The sequence below is a fragment of the Dendrobates tinctorius genome, unplaced genomic scaffold (genome assembly GCF_039654945.1).
Source record: "Dendrobates tinctorius isolate UK_male_01 unplaced genomic scaffold, ASM3965494v1 ptg000396l, whole genome shotgun sequence".
In the NCBI taxonomy this organism is placed as follows: Eukaryota; Metazoa; Chordata; class Amphibia; order Anura; family Dendrobatidae; genus Dendrobates; species Dendrobates tinctorius.
The window spans coordinates 1,282,829-1,307,862 of record NW_027362062.1 but is presented as its reverse complement, the minus strand read 5'-3'; the positions used below and the strand labels follow the sequence as shown (position 1 = coordinate 1,307,862).

Sequence of the window (25,034 nt, the reverse complement as noted above, 5' to 3'; positions counted from 1 at the left end):
CCTAGCATTGCAGCACAAATGAAGATTGGCTGCAATACCAGATGTGGCCATGGACATGAGTGGCGCTGTTTCTTTAAATAAAAACTAAATTCTGTTCTCAAAATCTTAATACAACCCCCTTTAAGAAACTTGTTAGGCTCTTGTCCCAATGTGCCATCCAATATGTGAATTTTATGCAGAAAACTTGTAACAAAACGAACCAATCCATGCTTAACAGGAGGCACGGGAGCATCAACCCCCTAAAAAAATAATCTTATATACCAAGTATAATTTGTGACACTAACATTCTTTTTATTCTAGAAGGACAATGTTTCTCCTAAACTTGATAACATGCAGGAAAACCCATTTTTGGGGGGTCATTTGGTAGGAAAGAGAAATGTCAAATATAAGAATGCCATATGTTGTGTTGTAGTATGCAAGAAAAGGTCCTGCTGTGATTTAGGTTGTTCCAAAAGGCTGTGCGATAGCTGTGATTACAATGGCCATATTATTAATAATAATAAAGAGGTTGGGCAACTAGAATGATCCAATTTAAAAGGCATATGTTAGCGCAAAAAAAAAAAACTGTTCAAACCAAGCACATGCGCTCAGTGCACCCTTGGTGTGGCCACCTTCTTACCTACTTGCATCTATCTTCGCCAATCCCTTCCTTGACTGTCAGCTCAGAGAACAAATATGAGCAAAGGTGCACCAGATGGCTCGGCTACACCCAGGGGGCTCCGAGCGCCTGTGCTTGGTTTGAACAGTCTCTCATTCTGACAACACTCACTTTAAATGGATGTTCTTGGCAGTAAAACCAGTGATATTATGGACAAGAAAGGAACACGGGGTAAAAACAAAAAACAAAACAGGATTCAGGACACACAAGACAGATGGCATGTTTAATTGTCCAACATATAACACATTATCAGCGTTACAAAGGCAGAGAGGAGATTTCTTATATCATGTCCCAGATTTACAGCATTGTAGAAATTCTTATTTACACACAAGAGGGGCTATTATATTGGGGAGCCGGAGCAGTGACTGGGTGGGAGGACGATGAAGGAGCTCGGGGAAGGAGAAGTCTCTAGGAATAACCGCGGAGCTTAGTAATGACTATTCACATTGATATCAACTATCCCAAAACCCAGCCTATCTGTGAAAGATGCACATATACGATGCGGAACATTCTAATACTGGTCCAGGGTTCTAAATCCAGCCCCCTCCCATCTATAAAGGGACTGCATCATCCCTGGCTATTGCTACATGACTTATTGGATATGGTTCTTTTAAAAACAATGCATTGCAGCCAGATCCAACCTCATCATCCGCTGCTGCCGCAAAGCGCTACAGGAGAATAGCATAGGTATGTAACACTGACGTGAAGGGCCGCTCCACCTGAAGAAGTCGCATGGAACGTAACCCCGGACATATAAATCTGCACATAGGTGCTGCCGACCTACGGCAAGAACGGGGGCGCAGCGCCGAAAGAAAACACTGGGTACAACACTGCACCCCCTGTGAGAGAAGAATATAAGGGACACCTCTATGGGAGGCACGATCGATCACAGCCACCTACGGATCATCGCACAATATATTTCACAAATCTATTTCTTGTTTAAGATCTCTGCTTGCTGTTTGTAAATGGGAGTTTTCGTTGATTATTTCAATTGGATGACAATCTTTCTGGATTGGATAGTCTTGTGATGACACCCCATGTGATGGTCATACGGCCAGGACACAGTAAGCAGAGACAATGAAAGCCGTGCTGAAGCAATACAAGTATATTGGGTCAGCAGTGACTATCGGTGGGGGGGTCTAGGTGCTAGATAGAAGGGGGGGAGAAGCTCTCCGCTCATTCTCTAGCATGAGCAGTGCAGTGTATGGACCCACAGACTCACGATTGAGCCCATACATCACTCTACTCATGCTTGAGGATGAGCCGAGAGCTTGGTTTTGACCATCGGTGGTGGTCTCCGGGACCCACACAGATCAACATAACTTTTTTTTTTTTATCTCACAACCTGCATTTAAAATAAGTAAAAATCTTGTAATTTTCACACCAGCCACTGGGGTGGTTTTTTTTAGACACTTTTTTTTCTTCAGGAAATTCACATTAGCAGCAATAAGCTGCCTGACCTAGTTTGCAATGAAAGATCTAATGAGCATGTGCAAAGGTCATCATGAAGGCAGGGGGATGGGGTGAGCTCTGACAATTCCCATTGTGAATGGTGGGTCTTTATATAGAGGTGTAATCAGTCATTGTACAGGAGAAGGTGAGCTGTAAATTTACTGTGAATGGTGGATCATGTGACATCAGTCACTTCACAAAAGGGGGAGGAGGTGAGATGTGTCATCACCTATTGTGAATGGTGCATCCTGTGTTATCTACTGTATATAGAGGTGGGCTTTGAGATCTATTGTGAATGGTTGGATCCTGTCATTAGTCATTGCACAAGAGGGGGAGGGGTGAGCTATGACATCTATTGTAAATGGTGTATCCTGTGTTATCTTATGTATATAAAGGTGCTATCAGTCCTTGTACAGGAGGTGAGCTGTGACGTCACCTATTGTGAATGGTGGATCCTGTGTTATCTACTGTATATAGAGGCATTATCAGTCAATATACAGGAGGAGGAGGTGGTGAGCTGTGACATTACCTATTGTGAATGGTGGATCCTCTGTTATCTACAGTATATAGAGATATCAGCCATTGTACAGGAGGAGGTGGGCTGTGATATCTATTGTGAATGGTGGATCCTGTGTCATTAGTCATTGCACAAGAGGGGGGAGGAGGTGAGCTATGACATCTATTGTAAATGGTGTATCCTGTGTTATCTTATGTATAATAAAGGTGTTATCAGTCTTGCACAGGAGGTGAGCTATGACATCACTACTGTGATGAGTGGATCCTGTGTTATCTACTGCATATAGAGATGTTATCAGTCTTGCACAGGAGGAGAGCTGTGACATCACCTATTGTGATGAGTGGATCCTGTGTTATCAGATGTGTACAGAGCTGTTACCTGTCACTGTAAAGGTACTGTCACACTTAGCGATGTACCAGCGATCCCGACCAGCGATATGACGCGGTCAGGATCGCTGGTACATCGCTAAGTGGTCGCTAGTGAGCTGCCACACAGGCAGATCTCACTAGCGACATCGTTGGGGACGGGGATCGCTACTTACCTGTCACACCAGGCGATCCTGCGTCCTCCCGCCTGGCTCCACGCGTCGCTCGTCCTCACAGCAGGAAGCGCCGCAGGAAGCTGACGACGAGAAACAGTCCTGAACGTTCTCGCGCGACCAGCGGGGGAGCCGGTCGTAGGTAAGTATCAGACACAGAGATATCGCTAGCAATATCGCTATAACGTCACTAGTTATAGCGATATTGCTAGCGATATCTCTTAGTGTGACATGCCCTTAATGCTGCCCACTAATGACACTTCTTAAAGTTCTTCTGTAAAGAACAGAAAGTATAAAATAGCTCCTGTGACCAGTGTGAAAATTTATCAAAAACCTGTGACAAAAAAAAAAATAATACATCACAAAAATTATTTAAACAATATATTTGGGTGACATTAAAGGGAATGTAAGAGTTGTCCCTTATTTTTCTTTCTCAGACCTAGTTGAGTTTTGCTTCATAAAATTGGTGGTGGATCCATAACTTTAGTAACAGCATTTTTTTTTTTTTTTTAATCTATACAAATCTGTTATTAGGAAAGATGCTTGTTTGCAGAGGTTGGGAGATCGAAATTCCGGAATGATTTTGATTATTACATTATTATCAGTGAATGGGCTAGAATGAAACTTCCTCATATAATTTTCAGATAAAACCTAAAAATCAGTTTCCTCAATAGCAGTGGGGGACTCAGGACAGCGGGTGCCGCTGTTATTGATCCGACCTATGACCAACCAGCTACCGCTATTAATACAGATTCATTTAATGATTGGTGACTGTGGGTCGTAACACATTAAAGAGGTTAAGTGAAAAGAAGTGATCTGTCCGCAGGATCGGTGATCACCTCTGGGACCCACAATGATTGCCAGGATGGTGCGACCATGCACGTGCTCAACCGCTGCTCCATTCATTGCCTGTGGGAATGCCGAGTGCTGTGCTGGGCTTTCCCGCAGTCCCTAATAGGTCCCCATATAGGTGATCGGTGTACTAATTATTTTTTCTCGTTTGCCTTATTGGGGGACAGAGAGACCATGGGTGTATGCTGCTGCCAGTAGGAGGCTGACGCTATGCACAAAAAAAAGGTTAGCTCCTCCTCCGCAGTGTACACCCCACCGACCGGCAGGGAATTCCTCAGTTTAGCTTAGTGTCAGTAGGAGGTGGACACGGGTCTTTGATTAGACCCATATCTACCTCGGTGTGCCTCATTTCTTTTCAGGTTTTCCCGGAGGGATACAGAGTGAACAGTCACATCTGTACTCCCACAAGGAGTCTGTGAGTACGGCGTGTACTGCCACCCCGTATCCTCGCAGCTCTCCGCGGCAGGACCAGCAGCCTTCCTGGCGGACGCCAACACGAAGACGTGTCAGCGATTCAAAGGGTCCTTGTCGTCCGTCTCCCTCCCACTCGCCTACCAGAGCCTGTCAGTTGGACGAGACACAGACACTCTTCAGGAACAAGGTACCTTTATTCAACAGGAATCCGGGCCCAGGACGGGTAAGTATTGGGGACCACTCGCCTCCCTCTCAGTCGGCACGGTCGCAGCGTTCCCCTTGGAGCAGGGATGCAGTAGCGCTGCGGACACCGGCCATCCTGCACTTCCAGGCAGCCTCCGCTTTCTTACAATCGTTTCCTTCTCCCCTGGCAGTTTTTTTTTTTGCGGCAGCGCTCATGCTGTGGCACCTCCGCGCCGACCCCGTGCTGACAGGCAGCCGCCGCTATTAATTTAGGCCCCGGCTTCAAATCGGGCCTACTGCAGCGTCGCGGCCACGCCCCGCCCCTTTCTACTAAGCAGGCTTCTCTCCCGCCCGTTCCAGGTCCTCCCACCGCTGTCCTCTTGCACCCCAGCCTGTTCTTGGCCAGCAGGCGGTGCCTTTTTCAGCCCGGCAGTTAGCTCCGCCCTTCTTCCCCTGGAAGCGCGCGTCTTCTCCGTTCCTCTCAGGCGGGTCGCCATCTTCTCAGCCTGTCAGCCGGACACCGTTCTCCTGGCCTGTCAGCCGGATATTGCTCTCTTGGCCTGTCAGCCGGATTTCGCTAGGACCTGCATCTGCAGACAAGTCGGATAGCATCATCTCTGGGGTCACCGGACCATGAGTAGCTCTGCATCTGCAGACTGACACCCTTCTCTGCCTTCTGTCCCCCAACCTCCCGGCACTACCTCAGTTACTCACTATGTCTAACTCTAAATCTGATCGTGCCCGCCCTACGGCTCCCTCCTGCACTCTAGTCAAGTTCTTTGCATGTTCTTCTTGCAATCGCAAACTTCCCTCAGGTCAGTCCACTCCCCTCTGCCTAGACTGCAGCAATCCAATTCAGCCTGACACCGCTCAGGAGCCATCTATGGCCCCATGTGAGAGTGAACCCCCCCATGCCTGGCTGGGCTTCGTCTCTATCACAATCAGTGGCAGACTTCACCAGGGTGTCTCAGTCCCTAGTAGCCGTTCTCGATAAGTTGCCCCTGGACAATTCTGCAGGGTCCAGCAGGTCTCAAGAGATCCCATTTGAGCCAGCTAGCGTTAGTCGCAAAAGACCCAGGCAGGATCTCCAGCCGGAATCCTCTCCTCGTCCCATCTCACCACATAGCCCTTCTCAGCAGCCTCCTTCCCGGGCCTCCTCTCCCGAGTCAGGTGAAGCGTTCTCGGACAGGTCATCTGAGGGGATTTTAGAGCTGGATTCGGACCAGGATGCGAATATGAAGGTTACGGTGCAGGACCTCATTGCAGCGATTCACCATACCTTCGACATTGCTGACTCCCATGCAAAATCCTCAGATCAGGAGGTTTCGTTCAGACGGGCGGAAACACTCTCCAGGGTATTTCCTTTCCATTCCGAGTTTGGAAAGATTTTTACCAAGGAAAGAGAAGATCCGACCAGACGCTTTCAAAGAGGAAAGCGTCTTGGCGTGCTGTACCCGTTTGCCAAAGAGCTCACGGACAACTGGTCTGCTTCTCCCTCGGTGGACTTACCCATGTCCAGACTTTCTAATAACACGGTTCTCACGCTTTCAGGTGTGGCGTCTTTAAAGGATTCTAATGATAGGATTATAGAATCCCTAGCAAAGTCTGCATTCAAAGCGGCTTCAGCGGCGGTATGTCCAATCTTTGCTTCATCTTGGGCAGCAAAGGCCATAGCTACTTGGGCAGAGGATCTTCGTTAGGGCATCCTAGATAAAGCACAACCAGAGCGATTGGCCGATGTCGCCAATCAGATCTCCCATACGGGGGATTATCTGCTTTCTGCTTCTTTGGATGACGCATCCTGCGCAGTTCAGGCGTCAAGCAACGTAGTGGCAATCCGACGTACGATTTGGCTCAAGGCTTGGCAGGTGGACTTGTCTTCTAAGAAGTCTCTTACTAATCTGCCTATTCAGGGAGTGCGCCTCTTTGGATCCCAATTGGATCAGGTTATTAAGGACGCCACCGGAGGCACGAGTTCCCTTTTCCCTCAGTCGAAGCCTCGCAGGCCCCCACTAAGGCATCAGTTTCGTCCCTTTCAGACTTTCCGCCGTTTCAATATGGCGGAGAACCCCTCCAACCAACAGAGACCGCAGGCACGCCAGGAGAGAAAGAAAGTTTCCTTCAGACCCACCCCCTCCTGGCGCTCGCACTCTTCCCAGGGCAGACCATCCAGATCTGGACGGTCCACATCAGCATGACTATCGTCGGACTTCCGAGGGTCCCTTCCAATTGGGAGGTCGACTCCTCTTCTTCAGGGACGTCTGGCTGGCCTCAGTAGAGGACGCTTGGGTCAGGGAGGTTGTATCGTCAGGATACAAGATAGAGTTCATCTCTCTTCCACGGGATCGTTTCTTCGAATCCCACCCTCCAAAAGATCCAGCCTTGATCCCGGGGTTCTTTACAGCCATCGCCTCTCTCCTCAGTTCCGCGGTGATTGTGCCCGTTCCTGAGGCGGAGCGTTTCACAGGGTTTTATTCGAACCTATTTGTGGTGCCGAAAAAAGACGGGGCGGTCCGACCCATCTTGGATCTCAAGCTACTCAACAAAAAAGTCCGCCTCCGCCACTTTCGGATGGAGTCGGTTCGTTCGGTAATTGCTTCCATGGAGGAGCAGGAATTCATGTGTTCAATAGACATCCAAGATGCCCATCTACATGTTCCCATATTCTCCGGACATCAGCAGTTCCTGCGTTTTGCGATTCGCCAGGAACATTACCAGTTCATCGCGCTGCCCTTCGGTCTCGCCACCGCACCCAGAGTCTTCACGAAGATCATGGCTGCGTTGATGGCCTTGTTGAGGATCAGAGGTCTCGTCCTTTTTCCGTACCTCGACGACATTCTGATCAAAGCTTCCTCTTTTCAACAGGCTCGCCTATGGCTGACGATAGTCTTAGACACCCTTTCCAATTTCGGGTGGATCGTCAACAGGAAAAAGTCCTGTCTGGTTCCTACTCAGCGTCTTGTGTTTCTGGGCCTACTGTTTGACACTCGTCGGGCAAGGGTCTTTCTCCCACAAGAGAAGATTCTTTGCCTGCAGCTGGATGTACGATCGCTGCAGATCACATGATTTCCGTCCCTCCGAACAACCATGAGGGTCCTGGGAAAGATGGTGGCGGCGATAGAGGCAGTTCCCTTTGCCCAATTTCAGGCCAGACCTCTCCAACACGCCATCCTGTCGAGGTGGAACAGGTCGGCTCTGTCCCTGGATCGTCCTGTTCGTCTTTCACGCCAGATCAAACGGTCACTCAACTGGTGGTTGACGTCACCTCTCATCCTCTTGGGGCGGTCTTTTCTTCCCGTTCACTGGCAGATTGTAACAATGGATGCCAGCCTCCTCGGCTGGGGGGCAGTGTTCCGCAATCACACTGTTCAGGGTCGATGGTCGTCTCAGGAATCAGCTCTGCCGATCAACGTCCTAGAGATACGAGCGATTCATCTGGCTCTCGTTCACTGGGAGAGGCTCCTCAGGGGCCTGCCTGTCCGGATTCAGACAGACAATGCCACAGCGGTGGCATATGTCAACCGCCAAGGGGGGACACGGAGTGTCTCAGCCCTAGCAGAAGTGTCCAAGATTCTTCAATGGGCAGAGGTTTCCGTGCCGACAATTTCCACGGTACACATTCCCAACGTAGACAACTGGGCCGCCGATTTTCTCAGCCGCGAGGGTCTCGCGGCGGGAGAGTGGTCCCTACATCCGGAGGTGTTTCATCTGCTCTGCCGTCGATGGGGAACCCCGGACGTAGACCTGCTGGCGTCTCGCCTCAACAGGAAAGTCCCACAGTTTGTATCCAGGTCTCTATGGCAGTGGGCGGCAACGCTCTGGCCGTTCCTTGGTCGCAGTTCGAACTCCCCTACCTGTTTCCTCCCCTGCCTCTTCTTCCCAAACTGTTGAAGATCAAAGCAGAAGGAATCCCAGTCATTCTCATCGCCCCGAATTGGCCCAGAAGGTCTTGGTTCGCGGACATCGTCAACCTTCTCGTGGACGCCCTCTGGAAGATTCCAGACAGGGCAGATCTGCTGTCTCAAGGCCAGATTTGCCACCCCACTTCTCAGTCGCTCAATTTAACGGCGTGGCTGTTGAGACCGAGGTTTTGAAACGGGCAGGATTTTCCGATCGAGTAATTCATACTATGATCCGAGCCAGAAAGCCATCATCTTCCAAAATTTATTACCGTGTCTGGAAGGCCTATTTCACTTGGTGTGAGGCCAATGACATCGCACCCATGTGCTTTTCGCTCCCTTCGGTTCTGGCGTTTCTTCAGGCAGGGCTGGATGCGGGGCTTGCCCTCAGCTCTTTGAAGGGTCAAGTTTCGGCACTGTCCATTTTATTTCAGAAGACGTTGGCCTCCCGTCCTCAGGTCAAAACCTTTCTTCAAGGCGTGGCTCACACGGCTCCTCTATTCCGAGCGCCCGTACATCCATGGGATCTTAATCTGGTTCTCGAGATTCTGCAAGGTCCTCCTTTTGAACCTCTCAGGGATGTTTCCCTTTCTCTCCTTTCTTGGAAGGTAGCCTTTCTGGTGGCCATCACTTCCATCCGGCGTGTCGGAATTGGCGGCTTTCTTGCCGTTCCAATTTTTTGGTACTCCACCAGGATAAGGTAGTTCTGCGGCTCCCGCCCTCTTTCCTGCCTAAGGTGGTGTCCTCTTTCCACCTCAATGAGGATATTGTTCTTCCGTCCTTCTGTCCGAGTCCAACTCATCCTCGGGAGCGGTCCTTGAACAAGCTGGATGTGGTCAGGGCGATGAGAGTCTATCTATCCAGGACAACTTCCTTGCGAAAGACAGTCTTTTCATCATTCCAGATGAGGCGCGGAAAGGTCACCCAGCTTCAAAGGCCACGATTACTCGCTGGATCAGATCGGCAATTTTGGAGGCCTACCGAGTTAAGTATCGAGTGGCTCCTCCAGGGATCAGAGCGCACTCTACCAGGGCAGTGGGTGCCTACTGGGAGGTACGCCATAGGGCTTCCGCGCTGCAGCTTTGCAAAGCTGCAACCTGGTCTTCGGTTCACACGTTTGTGAAATTCTACAAAGTCCAAACCTACGCTTCGGCGGACGCCAGCCTAGGTAGGAGGATTCTGCAGGCTGCCGTGGTGAGTCCGCTGGCCTGATGGAAGTTTGTTTTCCCACCCCAGGGACTGCTTTGGGACGTCCCATGGTCTCTGTGTCCCCCAATAAGGCGAACGAGAAAACAGGATTTTTTGGGTTGCTTACCGTAAAATCTGTTTCTCGGAGCCTTCATTGGGGGACACAGCACCCTCCCATGTTCTACAACTCCTGTTCTTATTTTGGTTGATTGGTTACAGTTGAGTTGTTTGTTCTGTTTTCAATCTATTCTGTTACTTCTCCTACTGCTTTCTCACTAACTGAGGAATTCCCTGCCGGTCGGTGGGGTGTACACTGTGGAGGAGGAGCTAACCTTTTTTTATGCATAGTGTCAGCCTCCTAGTGGCAGCAGCATACACCCATGGTCTCTGTGTCCCCCAATGAAGGCTCCGAGAAACAGATTTTACGGTAAGCAACCCAAAAAATCCTGTTATTTCTAATCTGATCACCTAAAGATAGAGCGTTTTGCTTGTATGTTCGATGATCACTGACAGGGTGACATGGTCCGATAATCAGGAAGCATTGCAATGAAAGCTTGTTTGCCGATAATCAGTCTGAATGGATCAATAACCACCATCTTTGCCCTCAGCCCCAAACCCTGAACACTACAGACTGAGGAGCATCCTACATCTGGTGAAGCAGCATTAGTATCTCCTTGAAGGAATTCTTCACTTACCCCACAGCTGACCATTGGGTCTGCAGTGACTGCATCCATCACTGGAGAAATGTCTTTAGTCCCGTTACTGCGTCGGATGTAACTACAGGAGATTAAATGCATCACTGCAAGAGATTTGGCCAGAATTTGTGAAAATACAAAACCTCCCCCTAAAGGACCAAAGAGTAGAAACATTTGCAAGATTCTGGTTCAGGAGCCAATTCTGTAGTCCATGGCAGCTGTGAACCTTCTTGCACCTGCTGGCGTCCCCAGCACATCTTAGTAGGCTTGGTGTATCGATGTTGTGGAAAGACACATGCCAGTGAACCCAGCAGGTAGGAGGCTCCCAGGGCTCTTGTCCAGCATCCGCAGACTACCAAAGTGGCCACTGGTCCAGGGTTCTGCGAATCATTTACTCAACCTCCTGGTGAAGCATCGTTGCTTAAAACTCTGGAATGTGTTGTTCCTCAGCTATTACTCCTGGAAACATTCACGTGTTATGAAGATCAAGGTGTTGCAGTGCAATATCACCCTTTAGGATTGCCCATGAGGTTGTGTTGCCACCATGTGACTTTATTCCTGTAGACTCCAATGAAAATATCCTTGCAACTCCAAAATTGTGCGATTTGTCCTTGAATGTCTATTGTCACCATGTAAGCCCCAATCTAAGTTGACAACTGGGTGTTACATTTCGGTGGCTCAGTGGTTAGCACTGCAGCCTTGCAGCGCTGGGGTCCTGGGTTCAAATTCATACCAGGACAACATCTGGGACTTTGTATGTTCTCCCCGTGTTTCTGTGGGTTTCCTACAAGTTCTCCAGTTTCCTCCTACACCCCAAAGACATACTGATTGGGGCTCACAATCTACATTCCCTATGGGGACAGTGATGATATCTGTAAAGCGCTGTGGAATTAATGGCGCTATGGACGGCAGTACATTTGTCACAAAGGTTACCGTTGCTACATTGTCTGACAATATCATGGCCGATGGGACGGTGGAATAATCCCTACTGGCAAGAACTACAACTTAGTCTTACATTTCCAAGAAGAACAGCACAATGCAAAGATTTCCTAAAACAGACGAGTTGGAAAAGACGACTTGTCTCCCTGCCAGTAATAACGTGTAATTCCATATCATAAGAACATACGCTAGGCACTGGAAATCTCTTTTTCAGGCTTTTAGTAAAAAAAAATCCTATTTTGCCAGAAGCCATAAAGATGCGACTAATTAGACAAGTATTGTAATGACACAGTAAAAAAAAAAAAAACATTATGAAAGGACAGACATAAATACCAGGACACAAACGATGTGAATAAATATGAGTTCGATCACAGATGATCGGGGAGATGAGGGAGGCCCAATAAAGGTCCCCAAAAGCTGAATTTCCTGAACATAAATTAAAGCGGCTTATTTGGTGTATTGAACAATGGCCGCATTGTACTTTGCGGATAGTGTTATACTGACTCCGACCTAAAAGGGAATAAATACTGTGATAGTTTCCGCGAGGACTACAAATGCCAGAATGCACGGCATTGCGCCGATAACTGTAGTGTGCAGTATACGGTCTCGAAGACGAACATGTATTGTAAACGTCACCTCATTACCGTCCACCGGTGAAGCTGCAGGGATGGGTTTGGTTAATCAACTGTTTAATGCATTGTCTCAGAGTTGTCTGCCTCTCGGTGGTCTTCTGATTTCCACTTGGTGCCACGAATGAACAACAAAGTGGATTAAAAAAAAATAAAATAAATAGAAATAAAAACTTGTGCGCTCCTGAACAGTATAAAATAATATTGCTGCACTTGCAAATAAGAACCGCTGCGAGCGATCAGCATCTGATTTCATGCACTTGTGCTGAGAGGTGATAATATCAACACTACAGGCTGTGTATCTCGGTCTCCATTGCCATGCATTGTACATGAGGATACAAACCGAAAACGGGTGAGGAAATTCAGGCTGGTCTGTAACAGTGTAAACTTGGACAGGATGAAACAGTGAGAGAGAACGCGAGCGGAGACGTTTGCAGCGATGATTTCAATGAGGTCAGAGTGAGATATTCCTGATTGTATATAGGATATTCTTTGTGTTGCACTTTGAGGGTCTTTCTTCCATCTCCCACCCAAATCGCACGATTCTTCAGTTTTTGTTTGTTTTTAACCCGCAGATTTCCACTTTACAGAGCGCCCTCCTTGCAACGAGACACTCTCCACGGGCTATGCATAGAAGGTTTAAAGCATTCTAGTGTCCACCTCTCGCACCCTGACCTAGTACTAGTGTTAGCAAAAGAAAACAAACATGAATCTTCCATGATTAAAGTGCAAATGGTTCAGCCAGCGGCAGTTTTTTTGTTTTTTCTTTTCTTTTTTTTGAGGACACGCTCATATCATCCCTATGAGATGTTTTCCAAGATATAAAAAATGAGTTCCATGGTTACTGGGCCCTCATTTATCTGACACGTGCCCCCATGTATCACTGGCACCAAGGCACTGTCCAAATCATGGGTGTAGCGAGGAGGCAGCGGTTGCCCATTACTTCCTGCTTGGTATCCGACCTGAAAAACACATGTGCAAACAATTAAGAGATTAGCTATTCAATCTGGCGTGCACTTTGGTCCTCCGTGGCAGCCAGTTTCCACATCTGCGTGCCTCTTTGGCATCGTGACTAGAGATGAGCGAACAAGCTCGAATAAGGTGTTATCTGAGCATGCTCTGATGCTAACCGAGTGTTTTCGGCATGCTCGAATTATATCTTCGAATCCCCGTGGCTGAATGTCTCGCGGCTGTTGGCCAGCCACAACACATGGAGAGGATTTCCTGTTTGATAGGCAAATTCCTGCATGTGTTGCAGCTGTCGAACAGCCACAAGACATGAAGCCATGGGGACTCAAACATATTATTCAAGCACGCCCAAGACACTTGGTTATCACCCGAGCATGCTTAGATAACGTCTTACCCGAGCACGGACGCTCATCACTAATCATGACGTATGTCACAGCAGAGGTGCCCAGGATGTTGGGCGCGGAAGTGAAGACCAGCTGTCAAAGAGGATGAGACTGGACACTGGCCCAGGGCAGTGCAAATCGAATTGCTAATCTCCATGTACAATCATCACATCTACAATCCAAAATCTCACCTGGTCAGAGTCCAGCGTGACCCGCAATCCCAGACGGGTCATCCCATCTTCTTTTAGTAGCTTGAGATGTGGACAAAGTGCGAGACAGAAAGCTTTGGCCACATTTTCGGTCAGTCTACTGTGGTCAGCAGGATCACTAAGGCCGCTTTGCTGTTCCTCAGTGTCGAGGAAAAATACCTGCAAGATGGGAAAGGCAGAATGTGATTGCAAGTAAATGGAGAAGTGGAAACCTATGCCGTACACTTTTAACCAAAAGCCGTGATCCTGAAATCACATATGAGAACAATTCAGGATCTCTCCTCCCTCCACATCATATTTTATTACCCGTACCTCGGTCCAACGAATGATTTTGCCGTTCGCTTTGTATTCGGAGCCATGGGAAATCTTGACACTGGTTACAGACTCCAATGTTTTGCCATCAATTGGGCTGGAAATACTAGAGAGAGAGTACAGGATAGATCCAACAAGCCATAGAGAAGAACAGAATCAAAGACTTCAATATATGACCGTACTGAACAATTATCGGCTCATTTACCCCTTGTTAAAGTTTTTGTCATCATCCACCCATTGTACATAGACATGTTCCTGTGTGTCCTCAGCGTCTGCTTTCCCACAAATGATGGTGAAGTCTTTCATATCCTTTAAGGCTTGTCTTAGGGCATCCATACTGTCCGCCGTGATCTGGACCATCACACCATCTATACATAGAAACGGCACAAGTATAATAACCTATCATTAAAAGGGGCACTCTGAGGAGATAAAAATTGTATTTCAATCCACAACTTTAAAGGCTCAGATCCTTCATCCTGTTCGTATACAATTTTACCACTGCTCCTTGTGACCGCACGTCACACACTGCTGCTTCTGATTGCTTGCTCTTCCTTTTGGGATGCTTTCTAAGATATCAATGGAGTATCATGCATTGTGGTCCTTATCCATACCAGCCCCCTCACCCAGGCTTCTCTCTGCAGTCACAGATCGGGTGGTGGGCTGTGATAAGCTTGGTCCAGGGTTTGGTTAGCCTAAAGAGCTCTCTGACGAAGAGTCCCAGAAGGAAGGGCCAACACCCAGAAACTGCAGGAATACTGTAACGTCAGGTCATAATGAGTAGTAATTACATCAAAGATTGTCCAATTATCACCTCATGGCACTTCCAAACTCATTTACAATACATAGCATGGCTGTATATACCACTACTAAAAGAAGAGAACCATATATATATAGAAAACACTTATTTATTTGTTCCATTTAAAATTATCCATAAAATGCCACATTAATATAATCACAACAATTATACACAAAAAATTAAATGATAAAAAATGCTATCAGAAATTGACATATAATCCCTTATCCTCTTTTCAAAGTCTTTTGGTTGACATCTTAGATAAAGCCTTTTCAAAGGGAATTATCTCGAAGAAATTGTTGGATGAAATTTGAAGTAATAAATCTAAACTCCCGACTCTATACCTAATACCGAAGACACATAAGAATCCAATGGACCCTCCAGGTTGTCCAATTGTTGCAGGTAATAATGGACTTTGTGAAATTATTGGAAAAATTATTGATTATTTCCTGAAACCATTGGTGGCCGAGTTACCATCGTATATTAGGGACACCACGTCGGCTTTACAAAGACTTGACCAATTATATATAGATGAAAACACCGTGATTGTTACGGCCGACGTGGAGTCCCTATATACATCTATTCGTCACCAAGATGGGTTAAAAGCTGTGGAATTCTTTTTAAAAAGCAGCTCGATAGGTATCAATTTGATTTAATTAATTATGGTCCTATTGGAATTTCTATTAACACATAATGTGTTTATTTTTGATGGGCATTGTTATCTGCAAATACAGGGCACAGCGATGGGGGCCTCTTGTGCCCCCTCGTATGCGAATTTGTTTCTCGGTGCATGGGAGAGGGAGATATTTCAGAGTGACCTCATCCAGGAAATGGACCATGTCCATAACTGGATGAGGTACATTGATGATGTACTATTTTTTTGGGGGATGGTCCCTTAGAGGGATTAAATAATCTGATTCAGCAGTTAAACATCAATGATAAAAATATCAGATTGACGTTTCAATACGGAAGAGAAATAGATTTTCTTGATATTAAATTGAAAATTGACCAGGGTGGTCTTGTAAATACGGATATCTTTTGAAAAGCAACATCAACCAATTCTTTTTTTTATCAGCAGAGTCTTCTCATACAATTTCCACAATTCGTGGAATTCCTGTGGGACAGTTTCTTCGAGCTAAGAGAATATGTTCACATGAGGATTTTTTTCAAAAACAAGCTATGGACCTTATGAGGAGATTTACTGAAAGGGGATATCGTAAAATAATGATCAAACAAGGATATTTGAGAGCGTCGAAAACCCCACGTAATGAATTGTTATATGGTCCTTCCTATTTCAAAAAACAGGAACCCAAGGAACAAGTACGTTTTATCAGTACATATAACAACAAATGGAATGATTTGAAGGAGATCATCCGAAAACACTGGAAGGTATTGCAGGTTGATCCGGTTTTGAAGGATATATTACCTAAGCAACCATCGTTTGTGGCTAAACAAATCAACTCTTAAAGACACCTTGCTTCATAGTCATTTTGAAAATTCAGCAAGAAAGCCTGATATGGGAATGCCAGGTTTCTTCCCCTGTGGTTTTTGTAAGGGGTGTCTCAATCATAAGAAAGCTACAACTTTTTGTAATTTTGATGGATGACGTAAATTTGAGATACGAAAACGTCTTGTCAATACCAGGGCGTTATGCAATGTCCATGTCAAAAAGTGTACATCGGTCTCACCATGAGGGAACTTAAGGTAAGAACGAGTGAACATGTTAGGGTTATAGAGAAGGCAAAGGATTGTGATATTACTTCAATGAAACCCCTGCCCAGACATTTTAAGAGCCATCATAACTCTAATGTCAGAGGTTTGGTGATTAAGGCTATAGACCAGATCAATTTGGGACCTTGGGGTGGGGATTTGGGCAAAATTCTTGCCCAATGTGAAAGTAGATGGATTTATCGCCTGGATACTTTGAGTCCAAGTGGTTTAAATGAAACCTTAGGGTTTTCAGCTTTCCTATAATAATCACATATGAGGTATCTTTTATGTGGTTCGGGTTTATGTTTGAGGAATAAAAAATTAAATATGGAGGTTATGTTTTTATTTTATAATTTTAATTTTATTCATTTTTATATATTATATGTAGAGTTGGATTTTTTGTCATGATCCGATGGGAGGAAGTCCGGAGTTTTTTTCAGGATGAGATCCATGAAGACTACAGCGACAAATGTCCTAGGAAATGGATATTTATGAAGAAGGTTATTAATAACAATAATAAGAATTAAAGAGAAGAAAAAAAGAGAAAAAGTAGAAGAACAACATAAATAATAATTCATTATATATTGAAGTCTATGGTATAAATTGATGTTACGCATAAAATTTAGACGTTGTATATGAAGCTAGCAGACATTTCATTTCATATATATTTAGCTCTGGCTGGGATAGCACGCGTGCGGGCTTACGCGTGCAACAGATATTAAGTGCAACAGGATCAAGTGTTTTGCAGTTAGACAATGCAGTTGGACAGGGCAGGAGACAGGTAAGGTGCATAAGTTTTTCATGCACGCATGCTTCTTGGTCAGTCGTACTACATATGCATTGATCATATTAACCTGCTGCTTATTTGTCTTCACTTCTGCTTTTTAACAACTCGCCTGCCCTTTTACACATTCTGTGCACTCTCTGCATATCCACCCCTCCCATGTTTAACTCTGAGGCTCTATTGACATTTCTTACCCACACCAAACCATCCAAAACCTCCATGCAGCACTCAAAACGTTCATACAAATCATCCCATCACCTGCTTTTTCTGTTTTTTCTCCTTTTAATAGTTGCAGGTGACATCTCCCCCAACCCTGGGCCTCCCTCCACCAGCATACATTACTCTCCTCCAGCTGCATATAGAAACCCTGCTAATCTTATTAACATTCAGTGCATTCCTTCTCCTCTCACTTTCCAATGTGCTCTCTGGAATGCACGGTCTGTGTGTAACAAACTGACTTACATTCACGATCTTTTTCTCTCTAATTCCCTTAACCTTCTGGCTATTACAGAAACCTGGATCCAGCATTCAGACACCACCGCTGCTGCCGCTCTCTCGTTTGGTGGGCTGAAATTTTCACATACCCCCAGACCTGAGAACAGACAGGGTGGAGGTGTTGGTTTGCTCCTTTCATCACAATGTGCTTTCCAGGTCATCCCCCCGGTTCCCTCACTTACATTTCCTTCCTTTGAAGTCCACGCCGTCAGACTCTTTAAGCCCTTCTCCTTACGAGTGGCGGTCGTTTATCGCACTCCAGGCTCCTCCCGCCAGTTTCTAGACCACTTCACCACCTGGCTTACTCACTTTCTGTCCTGTGACATCCCCACCCTCATCATGGGAGACTTTAACATCCCCATCAATGATCCGCTCTCCCAGTCTGCCTCTCATCTTCTTTCTCTAACTTCTTCATTCGGCCTCTCACAGTTTACTAATTCTCCTACACATGAGGACGGGAATACTCTGGACCTGGTTTTCTCCCGTCCCGGCTCGCTGCACGACTTTACTAATTCACCTCTCCCGCTCTCGGACCACAACCTTCTTTCCTTCTCTGTCAAGAATTGTCTCCTCACCCGGGACACCCCCACTTACCACACTTATCGGAATACACGTACCATTAATACCCAACAGCTTAGGGACAATCTCCACACATCTTTAGCCCCCATCTCCACCCTCTCCTGTCCAGACATAGCATTGTCACACTTCAATAATACACTGAAGAATGCCCTAGATGAAGCAGCACCTTCTATACGCAGAAAGACCCGACACAGACAAAGGCAGCCCTGGCACACAACGCAAACACGCTCTCTTCAGCGCTGCTCGAGGTGTGCAGAGCGGCAGTGGAGAAAATCTCTCTTAGCAGAAGACTTCATCCACTATAAGTTCATGCTCAAAACCTATAACTCTGCCCTTCATCTGGCCAAACAATCCTACTTCACCACCCTCATCACCTCACTATCCAACAACCCAAGACGACTTTTTGAAACCTTAAACTCCCTCCTGAAACCTAAAGTACAGGCCCCCATCACCAACCTCAGCGGTGAGGATCTGGCCACTTATTTCCTAGAAAAAATCAACCACATCCATCAGGATATCTCAGCCCTATCTCCTCAGTGCCTGGATCCCCTTCCCTGCCGCACCTCAAGCTCACTAGACATCTTTGAGCCTGTTTCAGAAGAAGAAGTTTCCAAGCTCCTCGCTTCTGCTCGGCCTACAACCTGCAACAGTGACCCTATTCCTTCACAGCTCCTGCAGTCTCTCTCACCAGTGGTCACCACTCACCTGACTAAAATATTTAACCTCTCTCTTTCTTCAGGTATATTTCCCTCCTCATTTAAACATGCCATCATAACCCCTTTACTTAAAAAGCCATCCCTGGACCAGAACTGCACTGCTAACTACAGACCTGTCTCTAACCTTCCCTTCATCTCTAAACTCCTGGAACGCCTGGTCCACTCCCGTCTAATCCGCTATCTCTCGGATAACTCTCTTCTCGACCCCTTACAATCTGGTTTCCGCTCTTTACACTCTACTGAAACTGCCCTCACTAAAGTCTCTAATGATTTAATAACAGCTAAATCGAAAGGTCATTGCTCCCTGCTGATTCTCCTGGATCTCTCTGCCGCATTTGACACTGTGGATCACCAGCTCCTCCTCACTATGCTCCGCTCTATAGGCCTCAAGGACACAGCCCTCTCCTGGTTCTCCTCCTACCTCTCTGACCGCTCCTTCACTGTATCTTTTTCCGGCTCCTCTTCCTCTTCTCGTCCCCTTACTATCGGGGTCCCGCAGGGCTCAGTCCTAGGCCCCCTCCTCTTCTCTTTATACACTGCCCCTATTGGACAAACAATCAGCAGATTTGGGTTCCAGTATCATCTCTATGCTGATGACACCCAATTATACACTTCTTCCCCTGACATCACCCCTACCCTAATTCAAAATACCAAGGATTGTCTGTCTGCTGTCTCTAGCATCATGTCCTCCCTCTATCTGAAACTAAATTTCTCTAAAACTGAACTTCTTGTGTTTCTCCCCTCTACTAACCTCACTCTACCTAACATCGAAATAACCCTGGAGGGTTCAACCATAACTCCCAAGCAGCATGCCCGCTGTCTTGGGGTCATATTCAACACTGAACTTTCCTTTACTCCGTACATCCGATCACTCAGTCGCTCTTGTCACCTGCATCTTAAAAACATCTCCAGAATCCGACCTTTTCTCACCTTTGAAACTGCTAAGACTCTTACTGTCGCTCTTATTCATTCTCGTCTGGACTACTGCAACTCTCTTCTGATCGGTCTCCCTCTTACCAAACTTTCTCCTCTCCAATCCATCTTGAATGCGGCAGCCAGGGTCATATTTCTGTCCAGCCGCTTCACCGATGCCTCCATCTTGTGCCAGTCATTACACTGGCTACCTATTCGCTACAGGGTCCAGTATAAACTCATCTCTCTCACCCACAAAGCTCTCCACTGTTCTGCACCGCCTTATATCTCCTCTCTCATCTCTGTCTATCGCCCTACACGTGCCCTCCGTTCTACAAATGACCTAAGACTAACATCCCCCGTAATCCGAACCTCGCACCTCCGTCTCCAAGACTTCTCTCGTGCTGCTCCAGCTCTCTGGAATGCACTTCCCCAGACGATCAGACTGATACCTAGCCCTGACCTATTCAAGCGCGCTTTGAAAACCCATCTCTTCAAAGAAGCCTATCACATCAACTACTCAGCAAGCTAACTTTGCCCTGTTCCCTCCTTCCAAATATTATTCTGAATCTGCACCCTACTATTCATCTGTCTCCACACCCTTCATGCACATGATAACTGCACTTGATACTTGTCTATTGCACTTAAACACACGGGCTGATGACCGGATCATGCAGCTTTATATGAAAATCCCTATTATAATTGCCAGACCTGAATTAACAAGCATTTCTCACCTACTGTGTCCCCCCATTTCCTTGTAGATTGTAAGCTTGCGAGCAGGGACCTCACTCCTAATGTCATTGTTTGAATTGTCTTAACTTGTATTGAATTTATTGTCTGTACATGTCCCCGCTTAATTGTAAAGTGCTGCGGAATATGTTGGCGCTATATAAATAAAAATTATTATTATTATTATTATTATTATATAATGGCTGATTTTTAATGTCAAAAATATTTATTTTTGATTGATGTATCAGGATGTGTTGATTTTATTAGGAGTAAGATGATTATGGGCATTTTTATATTTAATTATAAATATGGGTAATGTAAATTAATTATTGCACTAGTATTCACCTGATATAAATTAAAATTTATTTAGGCACTTTAAATATGGGTAATGTAAGCTAATTATTCACTTCTTATGATTTTACAACAAATTAATAATTTATGTTGGCACTTTAAATGATTATTTTTTATAAAAATAAATTAAAATGAAAAGGTATCTTAGCATTTTTAATTATATTATTAATTTTACTTTACACATAAGTAATATAATGTCTTATTGCACTGAGCACACAAGTCCTTTAACAATATTATTCTTTCCCAAGTATTGCGTTTATTAGCGATTATCACATTCACTTATCACTTGGTTGTTTGTATCAGTATAAATGCCGTTGTTAGGTATCATTCTCTGCAGTGGTGCCGGTTGAGCGCGTGTGTATGACGGTCAGCTCTGGGTTTACTTCCGGCAGCGCTACCATAGTTACTAGCATGCATCCTGTCATGCAGTAAACAGAGTGGATGCCTGGAAGTAATCTTAATAACCCGGAAGAGCTATACAGGCGCGTGCGCCATAGAATCCCGGCGCACTCGAGGGAGTGATGTTGTACTAATTCCATTGGCTTTGGGTGATAAACACCACCCAAACCCCGGTAGTCACACCCCCGGAAGAAGCTAGCGGGCAAAACGCGCGTCGGGGCGCAGGGGAGCACCGCCACCGTTTTACATCCTACCTTGGGTTAATCTAGTAATATGTTGGTAATTTGTATATGTAACCTTATGGAGGACCTTATATACATATAATCCTTGCAATTGGGATATACATTAGTTTTTGCACTGAAATGATTAGTATATGGGGTGATATATGGTATTTAATGAGATGCTTTAGGCACTTTTTATGTTATAAATTTCCATTTATCTCCATAGAATATTAAAAAAAAAACAGGATTTTTAGTTGCTTACCGTAAAATCTGTATCTCTGAGCCTTCATTGGGGGACACAGGAACCATGGGTGTATGCTGCTGCCACTAGGAGGCTGACACTATGCAGAAAAAAAGTTAGCTCCTCCTCCGCAGTGTACACCCCACCGACAGGAAGTAGGATGTTCAGTTAGTGAGAAAGCAGTAGGAAAAGCAATCTGTAACGATATAAAAACCACAGATACACAAATCCACACTGTAACAATATTATACAGTAAACCGAGCTGTTCAACTTGGGAGGGTGCTGTGTCCCCCAATGAAGGCTCAGAGAAACAGATTTTACGGTAAGCAATTAAAAATCCTGTTTTCTCTATCGCCTTATTGGGGGACACAGGAACCATGGGACGTCCCAAAGCAGTCCCCAAGGGGAGGGAACAGCAAATAACTCCATCCGGATGAGGAAGTCATCCTCGTCACCTGCAAGGTCACCTGCGAGGTCTTTTTTACCCCGATCGTTACTTGCCGAAACTAGGCATGGGCTTTGAAAATCTTATGGACCTGTGGGGAACATATCATGGCACTGCAAAGGTGCCCGACGAAGACCCCAAGAGTACCGTCAGGAGGACACACACTGCCCGGGCAGAGTGCGTCGTACAGAAAAGAACGCAGTCCTTCCTGAGCTGGCAATCCTACTAATGCAGACCAGTTTCCTCGAACAGAAGTCTAACCTGAAGGCCCGAGGAACTCTACACTTCAAGCCTGAGCTTGAGAAGTACCGTTGCTGTGGCCAAGTAGCCGGATGAGAGGGCGCCATGAAGGGAAAGTCTGAGGCGGATGAAAGAAAGGCAATTCAGAATGACGGAGAGTGGACCCTTGATCCACAGGAAGTGCACCACAGCTGTTACAGACTCTGTAAGACCCCAGGAGTGGTTGAGAGTCTGAAAGAGAAAGATATCAACTAAAATGGGGAAATGAACCCGTTCGTGCAAAAGCGGACATCGCCAAAGCCTTGAAGAATCAGGAACTGGATAAGAGCTTCATTGAATAAGGAAAAATCCTGCAATTCACAGAAGGTAAATGATGAACGAAGACATTTCCTTCCTGAAAAACAAGGATGGGCTCAATCCTAGATCTCCAAACGTCATGCAGAGGAAGAGGCACCGAAGAAACAATGAGGCCGAGACTGAGGAAGGGGAGCGCTTGTCCTTCCAGTGATCTCTTTAATAATTTGGTCTATTGGAGCTACACGGAAGGAACGGAAAATTGGTGAGGGACCCAGATGGGCATAATTTCGCTCATGAACAGAAAGCCAACTGGACCCTTAGATGGAAACGATAAGGCGAAAAACTGTCTCCCTGCAAGGAAAAAATTTTTTGGACAGTAAGAACGGTCAAATCTACCGAAAGAATTCTCTGAGCAAATTAGGCCGCGCGTCCATAGAACTTCGCCACACTAGAGGAAGCTAAGGCAGGACACGCTATAGCGGCGGGTGCTTTGAAGGTTGATCCTGCTAACTACTGTGTGAATTCGACGTTGGTATCCCTGAGAGCAGAACGTCTGGGCGAGGAAAGGCCGTAGCAGAGAACTTGGAACCGGAGGGTTCGTAGTCGCAGAAGTAGTCTAATTAGTGAAGTGCTCAGGAGAAAAAGATACACGAGGCGCCTCCTTATTTGGAAACGGCTGAAGTCTGTTCCATGAGAATATGACAAGCTCTGAAAGCAGGCCCTGAGAACCTGTTAAAGAACCGAACACTGAAAACATACTGAATGGAACCAGGGGCTAACCTGGATCTCATCGCTGCAATGTAGGCACCGGTTGGCTATGAAGAGACAACTGATCGCTCGATTATGCAGGTAGACTGAAAACTACTGGATGCCCCTTCAGACTGAGATCAAGGGGAAGATAAACCCCACATACAGGGATGAGGGCGAATATAGAAAAAATTAGCCTAGCCAGACTTATAACAACGAACAGTCGAGCAAGGAAAGTCCACGGCAAAACATAAAGTACGGCAACTGCAAAGAAAGTTGGCTCTAGGTAGCCCAAATAGACCCCAGAAAGACAACTAGGCTGATGAAAGGAAGGTCAATTCTTATGACGATGTAAACGGCCGAATCCTTCCTGGACCCTCCGGAGTAGGGAGAGGATTACAGTGTGTAGAATCGCGTGCCTAAGTCTAAGACAACACGCGCCCGAAGAACACAGAGAAAAAAAGAACAATTCCGGCTGAAATAAGAAACATGTTATCACCATACTCATCCTTAGATCCAAGACTGGAGCAGCTTTCTAACCCGGTCGATACTTGCGCAGAGTGAGATCCCACTCCTGTCTGAGGTGAGATACTTTCCCCAGTCACGGCCAAAAGTCATATCTGTGATCCGCTGGAGGCTTTATCCGGTGTCTGTAAGAAAGCATAGGTAAGTTCCAACAAATAAGGAGCTTAGATAATGTGGTAGCTCGAAGGCCCTTGGGACATACTAGAACCTATAAACTACTATTAGCCAAACCTTAATGATAGGCGTAACACACCGGGCAGTAAAGCTAGACTGCAGATGGTACTGTAACTGGACAGAAGGTGGGACAAAACTCTTGTGGAGTAACTCACCCCTAGGGTCCAGATCATGCTACAGTAAACCTCAACCATCCGTACCGGATACGAAAGTGTCTGACCTACCTGAAGGTGGAGTCTAAAGATATGTAGCTACTGAGATCCGCCCTGTGGTACAGAGATCCCCTCCGTTTGGACCTGGTAGCCTTTGAAGTTTAACTGCTAATAGACCACAGATTTTATTGAGTATGAAATAAGCAGCTGAAACATGTCTTAGGCTCACATGAAAGAGACTTGAAAGCACAGCTGCAGCCCGCTGGAGGTAATAAACGTCGTCACCTCATCTAGAGTGGTGATTATACGGGAGCTAGGCAGACGTTGCAAAGGACCCTGAGAAACGTGAGAGAGGACGCTCCTGATTCATCTGCCAATGGGACAGTAGAGCCGAGCCGCTTTAGTCGCTCGACTTCGGGTACGGTTGAATTACCGGAAAGATGGCGTGTATTGACTAACCATGTCTGGTAGAGGACTATCCAAATGCTCGATAAGGATAGAATACTGCTGCAATAGGACGCGAGGAACTTGAATACGAGAGCGTGTGACTCACCTGCATACGGTACTGAACACCAGTACCATTGGAGCAGTCAACCTCGGACACGTCTCCACAGTAATACGGCCATTTCATCCACTATACCTAGTAGGTGGTGCGTCTGAAGCCTGGATAGCGGATATAGCATAGCT

General features: G+C 46.1%; 1 protein-coding gene across 1 annotated transcript in view; it reads right to left on the bottom strand.

Annotated features, from left to right (window-relative positions):
- Nucleotides 1–853: 853 nt before the first annotated feature.
- ZFYVE9 (zinc finger FYVE-type containing 9) overlaps nucleotides 854–25,034 on the bottom strand; it is a 96,287-nt gene continuing 72,106 nt past the window's right edge. The window contains exons 15-18 of the mRNA XM_073563600.1: nucleotides 14,043–14,205; nucleotides 13,838–13,943; nucleotides 13,508–13,684; nucleotides 854–12,926 (exon numbers count right to left, since the gene is read on the bottom strand). Coding sequence (XP_073419701.1) covers nucleotides 12,765–12,926; nucleotides 13,508–13,684; nucleotides 13,838–13,943; nucleotides 14,043–14,205 — 608 coding nt within the window. The 3' untranslated portion in view covers nucleotides 854–12,764. The remainder of the gene's footprint in view (nucleotides 12,927–13,507; nucleotides 13,685–13,837; nucleotides 13,944–14,042; nucleotides 14,206–25,034) is intronic.